We start from the raw sequence: 12,058 nt of genomic DNA on the forward strand, positions 1-12,058 counted from the left end.
CTGCAGGCGCTTTAATTAGAGTGGCTCCCAAGAGCACCCCCCCCTGCACCCTGGAGCAGGGGTAAAGACCCCATTGCATGTTGAGTGCAGGGTGGGAGGCTGAGAAGATGCTCCCCCTCTGCTTTCCCCCTCTTTTGTGGGGACTTCAGCATTTTGGCTTTTTCTTGTGGTGCTATTCTCCTCTATTACGCAGGGATCAGACTGATGGAAGCGAGCTGTTTGCTCCTCTCCACTGGACTGAGGAAACAATCCCCTTTGCTGGCTGTGATTAATATCTGCTGTTTCCTGATCGAGAAAAAAGGCAGCCACAGCACCGCTGTATTTGCAAGCCAAGGGGCCCGTCCTGCCGGGTGCTGGGCATCCCTTGCATACCCTGAATGTTTTTCCCTCCCTGGAAAGTGCTCAGCATTTCCTTCAAGGCCTCTGTGCTGCTTAGGCTTCATCAGGCCGACACAGACTGTCTCACGATCCAGATCTGCCTCCTCCTGTTTTCCCAATGATCTCTTCCCGTGTAATAAAAAGAATAGAAACAAGGAGCTTGCTCACAGCCAATGGTTTTCAGCCTGGAGTGTCTCACTTCAGTGTTTATCCACCGCGGCAAATGTTTATGGCTCAGCAGTATCATTTAACAGGCGGCGATCAGTTGAAGCCGAATGTTAGCATGGGTGAGGTCTGTGTTTAGCTCTGCCCTGTTGTCTGGATCGCAGCCCTCCGTGCTGACAGCGCGGTACAAAACCTGAACGGCAAACTGTTGTGTCAACTCCTTTGTTTCCTGGAGAACAATATACAGTGCAGCAGCTTGTTGAGCTTGTTGTACTGGGAGAAGGCTTCCTCCAGGGAATAACACAAATAAGTTTGCTCCTTTGGCTTTTGGACCGAGAAGGCAAGACTCTCCACCGGCGAAAAGGCATCAGAAGCAAGATGTCACTGGCCACCTGAGATATTTCTCCTTGAGGAGGGATTTCTCAGCTGCAGGAGAGCTGGCATAGCTGGCTCCTATGCCAACTATCAGCCCTTTCTAGGCAGCATGTCAGGATGGGGCCAGAGCCCAGCTGCGCTCTGCCAATTCTTGAAATGTCCTTGGTTTCTTGGGGATGGTAGGCAGCTGGCATAAATAAGAGCAGTCCCTAGGCTGCTCTCCATTATGTCAAAAGGAATAGAGATCCCAGTTTGCTGGCAACCTCCAGCTATTCTCCTTCGCTGAGCACATTTCAAGCAAGGGACATGCCAAAAATAGAAGAGCACTGCTGGATCAAAGGTTATTTGAGTATAACTTCCCATCTCTTGCAAACAATTGGTATTTTCAAGGCAATGGAAAAATACCAAGGGCTCCTTTTATTTACAGCGTAAGTTAGATCAGACACCCTTCTGCTTTGATATTTTGTGCCTGATTCACCGCTAACTAATCCTGTTTTGGGGGGCTTTTTGAACGTAGACTTTGGTCAGCACAAGAAGGGGAACCTGCCACATACAGAACTGCTCCCCTCCTACCACTGGAGCGAGCTTTGGCGGGGGGGGGATGGGGTGCTGCTGGGAAGCCCCTTGTCCCCCACTCTATAAGTGCCTTCCTCTTCCAAGCACACTTACTCGTAACACACCCACAGGGGGCATGTCCCCACGAGTGGGAACATCATTTCCCCAGGGACAATTAACAGCGATACATATTTGAGCCGCTGCTAGTTTTCCCTGGGCATGTGCACTCTGCACGTGCACTCTGGTACGTAGCAAATTTCCCTGGGTGGGGTAAGGAAGGCTGGGGCCAGTACCTGGGCTGGCCCCAGCAGCCTGACCTGGGGTCCTGGGGGCTGCAGCAACAGCAATCCAGGCACACAGAGCCTGGCTGGCAGCCGGAGCGTGGCTCTGGCCAGCCAGGCTCCGATTTCTGGCAGCACGTGCTGCACCACCCTTTTTTGTTTGGTGTGGGTTTTTTAGATACCGGGATTTCCCGGTATCTAATTTTGCACTGCGCTGCAAATATGCAGTGTGGTGAGCAGAATCACGAGTGCAGCATGCATTTTGCAGTGCCTCAAAAGGCCTGGAGATGCTGCAAACGGCACGTTCCTGCTCACGGGGATGCGGCCAGGATGTGCAGAGCTTTGTTTCACTCTTCCCCAGATGACAGAGGTCACCAAGAGCATTTCTCCCCACACACAGATATCAAGCATAAAAGATGCAGAGAACAAAAGCCTGGAGCTATTAATATCAGCAGGTTCCTACAACTTTACTCTTTTCTAACATAAATTAACTTTCCTGGAGGGAAAGGCCACTGCTTTATTTACATAAGAAACCAACCTAACAACGAACCATCATTAAATCAAGACCAGGAGGCAGAAAATACTGCTCTTTGTTCAACCATTAATTCAGCCGTCCTCCCCCACCTTCCCTCCCTACTCATTTGTCTGGGTTTCCATTGCCACTCCCAGAAGAGCAATTGTGAATCCCTATCACAGGAATATTGGGTTAGGGGAACAGATTTATTCTGATTTTTACTGCAAAAAGTAATGGCAAGGTTTGAAAGTGACTCTCATTTTAACTGGTTTCTTCCCAAGTGCTTTACTTAAAGCAAGCCCCATGTGGAAATTTCTAGTGATGACCAGAAATGGGTCAGGAAGGCAGTTTTCCAAGTTGGATCCAAGTTTACCTGGAGAGGCTTTGCAACCTCCTTCATAGGGGAATTTTTAAGGTCAGGTTACAGAATCGCTTGTCCAGAATGATGCGGATCTGGATGGTCCTGCCTCAAGTCAGGGATTAGACTAGATGGCCTCCTATCTGGGCTCTGACCTCCTAACCCTATTTTTCTATGATGCGATGATTCTACAGTTAGGTTAAATTCACTGAAATGAAAGGCACCTGCATTATTCACATAAGAAACCAACCAAAGAGCAAACAAGATCTTTGTGCTCAAGCATGAGACTATATCAGATTTAGGGCGTGAATATATTGGCACCGAGTTCTTACAAAGCATCGTGGTAAGATTTGACCCCAAATGGCAGGAGTCTCATCATGGGACCGGCTCATCACAGCTGCTCAATGGTGCAAATCAGACCTTTGCACCTCGCACATGGAGGCACCCAAAACTGCAGGCTTTCTACAGTTGATCGTGCTTCTGATATTTAAACTTCCCTGTGCTGCATATGAAAGCTGTGAAAGCTTGGACAGTGTGTCTTGCACAAAAATGTAAGAGCAGGGCTGGGGCAAGATGAGGTTGTGGTAACAAGACTGCCACAAGAAAATCAAACTCTGCTAATGGCTTGCAACCCATTAGGCATAAGAGAGAGTGGAGCCTTGTGGCACCCAATACCAGACCCATGCCGTAAGGTAATAACAGTCACAATAACAGTCCTCAACCTTCTACCACACCAGAGAAGTGATGGTTAAAAGTATTGACAGAGACCTAACGCACTCGTTGCATAAATGTAACAAGACTCAGAGCAAGCCAGAAAGCCAAGTGGGTTGGGTAGAAACCTACAAACTCAACGTACAAACTCAACGTACATCTCAACTGAGCTAAGTGGCACTAGAGAAAACAAAAGAACTAAAATATCCACTTCAATGCAAAATAAGAGAAAAGAAAAGCCAAGGTGCATTGAAAACATGACTGTAAATATATCCTGTTTAACACATTCCCCCTTTGATTACAACCTGTTTCCCAAAGCAAACGTCCAATACCTGTCTAAAGTTTTATGCTAAATCAGTCTACATGACTGGATCTAACCTAGCTCATACCTATCGTCTGATCCTCACGGCCTCACATTTGCATTTATTAGGGCATATTTCTCAAAATAGGCAGTCAGTCTCTAAATGTTTATTATGCTAAACAAGTGTGTATTCTCCTAAAACTCATACCTATTGTATCCACCGGTCTCTGATCTTCACTATCTCCCTGAGACATCTGATACAGCATTTATTAGGCTCCACTGTTAAAGTAACTACTGAAAAATAGTATTCTGTGATCAGTACCCATCCCATTCGATTCCTACATCAGCTTGCGCACTTCGCCAAGACACAAACAGGGTACAATTGTAATATGTTAATTCTGTCCTTGCCTGTTTTGTTCAGACTTTGATTAACCAGCTATCAAGAAGGAATGCTTTGAAGCCATGCAATTAATACAGCATAAAAAAGCAAGACAGAACTGTCAGCAAGGTGTCTGTACAGTCCAGGAAAGATCAAGAAGCCATCCTGCCACCAAGCCGGAAGTGAAGGATCCACACAATGAGGCTGCGCAAGAACAGTGTCCTGCCTGCATTGGAGAAAGCTCTCTTTGCACAAGGACTAATAGCTCATTTTATATTGGGAAAGAGTCTTTTTCTGTCATTTAGCTTTGTAACTTGTTGGTAGTTATTAAAGCAAGCCTTTCTGCTATTCATCAACCCAGTGTTGTGTCAATTCATAAAGCACTAGGTTAAAAATTCGGTTTCTAAGTGCAACACCCTGGATTTCCAATGCGCAAAGGATATCCTACCTCAAAGGCCATCTCTCTTTAGGCAACTACCCAAGAATACTTCAGTCCATGAAGCATTATGAGTAGCAGAGACCCTACCCTCATTTGTGCGGCTGTACACACACAAGTATAGTTCCTGCACCCAGCATGTTCCATAAGATGCTTTTCGAGGCACAGGTTGGGCAGAATTAATGCTATTCATAGACAAGCATAAATAATCATTTATTATTTCTTATTATTATTTATCATTAGCACAGCAATGGCTGTGCTAGGTATATTGCTTGAATGGTACATGATGAATGACTGCATGCCAGAAGACACTCCAAAGCCAAAGGACTCTTTTACATGCTGTAGCAAGGCACTGGGGTGTATCTGCTCCTTTGAGGGAGCCAGCAACCTGTGAGGCAGGTGAGGCAGGGGAGGTAATGAGAGGCTCACATGACAGGAAGTGGGTCAGGCTGGAGCTATATAAGCCCAGGACCTGAGTTGGTCACATAGCCTCTCCCTGGCAGCTGCAGAGGAAGGAGCTCCTGTCTAGGAGAGCTACCCGGGGACGCCAGGCTGAGTGCTATGCTGCCTGTGGGAACAGTGTGGCTCAGGGAGCTCACAAGGAGCCCGGGGCTGGAGGGGATGCCTAGCTAAGGGGTGATGGAAGGTTTTCCCTCTTACAGGGGCAGACAGCTGCTTCCCCTTTATATTTAAGTTATAGCCTGGGGGGTTATAGATTATGTTATAGTTACACCGATGGTTTGTGTTGGGGACCGTAAGGGGTGGCATATGGGGGTCCACAAGGGGCACGTGATTGTCTTGAGCCCTGCCAGGGGCAGGCTCAAGGCACGAGCAGCTGTTGAGCCCAGAGTGGGCAGAGTGTAAGGCCACAGGGCCAGACAGGGGCCAGGGGCCTGGTGTCCAAGAAGAACCAAACATCATTACAGTAACACCCACGAGACTTGGGGCATGGCGTAGGGGAGGGTTTAGAGCCACACAATTAGCTCTTAAGGCTGTAGGTGTCCTGCATGGCACAGTTGGCCAGAGAGGCCTGGCGAGGGGCAAGCTGGACGGGCGCCACCCATGGGCAGCCTCCCTACTTACTATTCCATCAAGGCATGGCGGGTGAGAAGGGAAGACACCCTAGGGGGGCATGGTCGTGGAGGCACCAGGGGGAATCACAGCCGTCCCTGGGACCCCAATGCTCATATGGGCATAATGCTCCCTGGGACGTATGCTCATAAATCTGCTCTGAACAGAAAACACTATTAACTTGACAGGTGGTTGTATGAGGAAGGAGCTAGCAGGGGTCTCCTGTCTATATGTACTTAGGGTGTTGACTGCCCATTTATGTAATTTGTTCTGAAGGTGAAAACCCTACTGTGCACTTACTGGATCGGCACTGAAAAATGCTGTAGTCGGTGAGACTCTTAAGTATTCTGCATATGTCAGGATTTGGTGTATTTGGCTTAATTTGTCTTCAGTTGCCACTCAGAATACATTGAATATTGTGAATGATTTCATCCAATTGTTGGGGCCTGTGTTTGGAAGGTGCATGGGACTTTGTCAAACTTGTCTGTAGCCACAGCAAGGGCAGAATTTTGTTCTGAGGGTACCACAATGGTTTTTTATTACAATTTTGCTCCCACACAGACATCTAAGGAGTAGAGAGGAGGAAGTTGGAGACCTCACATGCACAGTGTGGACCTGAGAACAGGATGCTTTCCCCATAAACCCACACTTTTTACCTGAGTTCATGAACTGATTATTTTCAGATGTTCTGTTCTTTCCTTCCTGGGCCAGAGCCTCAACACACAGCTCTTCTTCCTTACGCAGGACATTGAGGAGGTCGCATACAGGGGGGATAGCTTTGATCTGCAAATTTTTAAAAGCAGTTAAATCACTCTTCAAACATTTGCCACTGGCACAATGTTTACTCTTCCCACGCTAGCATTTTCTGTGCAGTCTCCTTATTTGATCATAACATTGTCTTGAAATCCAACATGTAACAAAATATTTAATTGATCTCTGCATGATATATTATAACTGGGCGCATCTACACAAAATACTTGACTGAGGAGCTGACTAATTAGCTTTGCAATAAAGCATCACCATCTACATATGCAACGCTGGTAAGCTGCAGTAAGCTAATCCACTCTGCTGTAGATCAGTACTGCCCAACGCAAGTGTAGACGGGGCTGGCTGGGGCACGAGGGTGCTGGCTAGCCTGGCACTGGAACACCCTTGTGCCCCAACCAGCTCCTCTGCAGCACAATGAGCTGGTCGGAGCAGCTCCGGGTGGTAGGTCGACCCCCCCCACACACACTTGCCCCCCCCACCATCACCCAACCTCCCTACTAGTTGGGGCTGCTCCACTGGAGTTTATTGCTACATGCTAACTGCACGTGTAGACGTGCCCACTGTATACATAACCAAACAGAACAGCAAATTACAATTTACATGCACAGTGTGATCAAGACTGCACCTATCGTTCTTCTCCATGTGGGATTATGAACCAATTTCTTTCCTATTAGACCCGATTTTGGCCCTTCACAACACTAGAACACAGAAAGGCGGGTCATTCTCCAAGCCAGCATGTCACTTCCTAAATTTTCTCACAGTTGCACCCCTAAAATCCGGTCCAAGACTATATTGCCTTGCTTCATTGAGAAATTTGGCTGCAAACCATTGAGGCTACCTGGGAAGAAGTGAAAAGAGAACTGCTGCTGAGCATGTCAAAACACTGATGTCAGAATGTGTCCCAAGTTAATCAGCATTTGTCCCCGCAAGGCATGGTAAAAATGTCAGCCCTGAAACAGCAATTAAATGCATGGTTTGTACTGTTTACTCAAAAATCGTGTAGCTAGGGAACCAAACAATGTGCAAAAACCAGCAATTAAGGCCATCCGCACACAATTCCCAGTAGATGCTCTTGGGCCCCAGCTTTGTGGAAACAGAGGAAAAGCTCCCAGAGAGTGGATGAGGTCGGCTGGACTGATCCCACAGTATCTCTTCTCTCAAACAATACAAAATAGCGGGCCGGCCCATTCAGAAGTGCATAGCGGTGCGAAAATGTTCCTGCTGCTTTAGTTATTGGCAACACCTATGTTTGCTAGAGCTGAAAGAAAGGTCGAACAGTCTCAACCCTAGCTTATAGCAGAGTTGCTGCTTCTCCACTGTTGTTTGCAGCGGGAAGAATATTTGTCTTCATTTTCTTCAGTCCACTTTTGTATATATGGCAACACTTTGTGTAATCTATTTCATCTTCCTCTTATAATCAATTAGTCAGTATTTCCCTTGCTTAAAATATCCCTAGATATTCTAAAGGAGCAACAGGAAAAAAACCAACCCTTTTTCCAATTTAAAAAAAAAAGACAGCAAATTGTATTTAAAAAAGACAGATGGCAGCGTAGATGTGCACCTTTATGGACTAACTACATCAGAGATGGATAGCATAAGCTTTTATAAACAATGGGTTTATTTTATCAGATGTGAAAGGATTTATTTAAAATGGATCAAACCTGATTATTTAGTCAATGAGTCTGTCTTTAAAAAGCCCAAATACAAGTTGTTAGTGTCCCTTTAATCATGTACGCTGCTGGCCTCTTTCAGGTTACATTAAAACATTAACGGACCCCAGGAGCCTTGCAACAGCGAATTATTATCTCATACAGTTGGGCTGTTAATGATCTTTAGGGCTATCTGTTAAAAGAAACCAGAATGAAATTCTGGCCCAACTGAAGTCAATGACCAAACTAACACTGATTTCACTGATGCCAAGGTTTTACCCCAAAAATACCCCTGGACTTTTTATTTTGGAAAAAGTTGGCTCCTTTTAATGGGTTATTGGCAAGGTATCATGCAATAATGAAATGAAATGAAAAGTCCTTCTTTTGTGTACAGTAAAAGAAACTTCTTGTAATGGCCCACGCAAAGACTATTCACATCAGAGAAATAATAGCTTCATGAAATCAGGGTTTCTAAAACAATTATATCTATAACAAAAGTCTTCAAAAAAGGAGCTCCTGTCTGTTGAGTATCTAAATGACTTAAAGATATAAAGAAACCTAACTACATTTCATATTTTCAATTAGTTAAATACTGGAGTTGATCATTTCTGAACTTTGTTATGTGATATGGTTTTTATAAATGTTTTGCTGCATATAAATTAAAGTTATTACAGGAATTCTGTATGTTTCCAGTTGTTGGCAACACCAGCGTGATCATCCTGTTCGGTGTATTTGTGAAAAAGTACCTTAGTTCAGTGGAAAACATGAATCGAAAGAGATTTTAATAAAGTTGTGATCAAGACCTTTTAAGCAATTAATGAAAATAACCTGGACTTCTCTGGAGTAGGTATTGATTATTCAAGGTGCCAGTCAGCAGACTCAGAAAGTAAATAGTGATTGAGATGACAATAATTTTCAAAGACAGCAACATTTTTTCTTCAAACTATGCATCACCCCTGGGTATCATTTCCATTAAATCCTATAAGTTTTTATTTTAGAAAATTTTTTAAAATGTCTTTACATGTTTTCTTGTTGCTAGAATAGGACGGTCTGCTTTTAACATGTTTCAATTAATCAATTTATTAGGTATGCAATTTGCATCAATATGTTATTCTCTAAACAGTGAGTGTTGTTCATATATGAACAAGTTGTCGTCTTTACATGATAGCTTGTTAGAGATAAATCATGCCCCTCTTACTTCTGTGAGTTGTGCCGCTGACTTCACTAAAAGCACATACATATATGGGTAGCACGGTACTGCACTGCATCAGGTGATGTATCAAGAATTTAATTGCTGGTTTACAAACACAGTTTCCAAATCTCAAGATGTTCCTGTTGAACTGGCCCCCGCAGTCTTTAACAACCAGTGAAGAAGGAGCAAAGGATAAAGACCCACGATGGATCCAGTTCTACCATTTGCTGAACACCCCCAGTAAGGCACTAAGATCAATGACTATAAACTGATAATGTTTTAACATTTTGATCATTGCAGCATCCCCATTATATAATTTCAAAGTAGAAAGCCTGGCTCTAAATTCCCTGTACCCAGTGACTTTGAGCCTATATAATTTTAATTTCCTTGTGCATGTCCTGCCATGTTCTGTTGGTTAGGGGGAAAAAAAGCCACTTTCTTAATTCAAAATACAGAGTAGCATTGACTGAAGATGAACTTTTCATTCAAGACTGTCTCTATTTATTCCAGAATTTCTCCATCTCTTTCCTAATTCCATTGATCTAAAACTCCTCCTGCATCCAAGCACTTACACTGTTCATGTTTGGAGGACAGAAAATACCCAACATTTTCTATATTGTTAATATTTTTTATTTTAAAAATGCTACTTGTTCTAATCATATAGAAAATGCTCCATATATAACTATTTAGAATATCCAGGGGAGTGAATTTACAGAAATCAGCAATTCATGAGGTTTTCCATAACAACTAACTATGCATTTTATCTATCTTCGTAACCTATAGAAGGATTGGGTGCGTCCATAGCTAGTGAATGTACATGGCACTATTGGCCACCTCCAACACACTGAACTTGAAGCTAGGAGTTTTGTTTTCTTTGTTTTATGGGTGGAGAGAGCTGCAAAAAAAGATGCATTCTGGGATAAGGAATTAAGGGAAATAGATGTGGTTGGTTTTAAAATCTCAGAAAAAAGTGGGTGGCTTGGGAGTTCTGAATAAATTAAACTAGAGACCCCCGGTGCTACTACTTATGAACCAGAAAGCAAATACGAGAAGGAATGGGGCTACATGGAAATGGTGCTCAGGGTTATTCTACTGGAATCTGATAGAAAAGCAAAACCGTAGTGACCCTCATTCACCAGGAAAATGGAAGGTGTAAGTGGTGCTCGGACATCTCCAGAAACAATGGGCCAGATTTCTTGATGAGATAAATAAACTCATCCTCTCAACTGACTGCAATGGCACTGCACACTTTTGTATCAGCAGGGAATTTAGCCCTATTCCTACTTGGCTCACCCCAGCTGAGCATACTCAACCATGGATGATATACTCATTTAAAAAGGTGGTATAGGCTGGCTAGCTTGATGTGATCAGGCCCCTGTAATCATCTGAGACCCAACGGTAACAGAGAACAAATGACATATTGCAAATGATGTATTGCATTCAAAATCCCACTGGTTTTTTGAAGCTGAAGGTAGGCAGCCAGAATCTATTCTGTGAAGCTTATTCCAGCATTAAATGCATATTTTTAAAGAAAGCTGAGTTTAAGTCAGGCAGCTTCTGTTTTAAGATTTACGCCTCGGATTTTCAATTGGTGTAAATCAGCAGAGCTCTGCGGAAATGCACCTTGGCGCAATACAATAATGGGTATTATCAACCTCATTTTATTAGATAGGGAAACTGAGGCCTGGTGTCTTCTCATGGTCATATGATGAGTCAAGCATGAGCCAAGACCTGGACCTTGCACTTCTCATCTGCTGGTCCCTCCATTAGATGACACCGCCCCAAGGACTGTGTGTGCAGTTATTTATACTACCAGTGATTTCAGGAGTTACAAAAGAAATAGCTGTAAATACTTACAATTAGAGTGGAAAACCAGAAAATTATCGCCAGGATGCTCCACATAGTCAGTCCCTGTCAGTCTCCTTCATCCCTTGTGCATCCAAGGTCAGCCTGAAGTTCATGTACTCGTCACTGTGGCTTTCCCAGCTCCTCAGTTCCTTTCTCTCTGCTCCATTCCTTTCTGGGCTTCTGGCTACAATCAGCTTTTAATATCCTGAGCGACGTTCTTCTACCACGGCCGAGCCCTCACCAGCATCAGCGATGACAGCAGCCCCCCCAGACTCGCCTCCTTCTCTGCAGCAGGATTCTGTCCCAAGAACAACAAGCACCTCTGTTGAGCATGTTCCTAGTATTGTCCTCCTCCCCTCTCCAATATTATTCACTGCTATCGCTGCATGTCGGTGAGGAATGGCCATTCCTCATGCTCCCATTGATAAGGGAACAAGCGGGGCTCCCGGGTGAGCGTCAGCTTTGTGGTGGCAAAGTCAATCTATCAAAGGGAAATAGTTGTTCGCATGGGGGATGCGTAAGTGCTCTCCTGGGAACTGTGATTCAGGCTGACTGAGCTGTCTCTCTGCTACTAGTAGCTGTGCACACGCATTTCCAGAGAGTGCAGGACGGATAAGTGCACGGAGTCAGTAGACTGGTAGAGTTTCTATAGAAGAACCAGCGGCTGCCACCTACCAAGCAGGGAGCAAACCATATTAAAACCAGCTTAGGGCAGAGGCAGGCTCCAGAGGACGGGCTGGAATATGATCTGCTATTCACACCCCTCAAGAGGAGGAATTTAAAGATCCCTGGGCTCCACCCACAGCAGTTCTATATGATTTTACAGCTTTCCACATTTCCAGTCGTCATCACTTACAAAGCCATGCTGTACTTCTGGGTGAAAAGTGGATTGTCCCCATTCCTATCAAAAAGCAAACAGTGAAATAAAAATGCTGCATTCATTTCAGTGCTTGAGACTCTACAGGCACCATTAAGTAATCACTAGGAAACTGCATTGCTGAGCATACATACTACCTCATTTTTCAAGAAAGTACAAACTATTGTTCTTAAGCAAAATGTCTTCATGTGTATAGAAGA

The 12,058-nt window shown here is 44.4% G+C and overlaps 1 protein-coding gene across 1 annotated transcript in view; it reads right to left on the bottom strand.

Moving 5' to 3' along the window:
• Window positions 1–11,512, bottom strand: part of SCTR (secretin receptor) — a 41,802-nt gene extending 30,290 nt beyond the window's left edge. Inside the window, exons 1-2 of the mRNA XM_019522536.1 lie at window positions 10,991–11,512; window positions 6,181–6,307 (exon numbers count right to left, since the gene is read on the bottom strand). Of these exons, the coding sequence (XP_019378081.1) occupies window positions 6,181–6,307; window positions 10,991–11,035 (172 nt within the window). The 5' untranslated portion in view covers window positions 11,036–11,512. The remainder of the gene's footprint in view (window positions 1–6,180; window positions 6,308–10,990) is intronic.
• Window positions 11,513–12,058: the final 546 nt, after the last annotated feature.

Source organism: Gavialis gangeticus, unplaced genomic scaffold, assembly GCF_001723915.1.
Source record: "Gavialis gangeticus isolate Ggan-Ray unplaced genomic scaffold, GavGan_comp1, whole genome shotgun sequence".
Taxonomy (NCBI): Eukaryota; Metazoa; Chordata; order Crocodylia; family Gavialidae; genus Gavialis; species Gavialis gangeticus.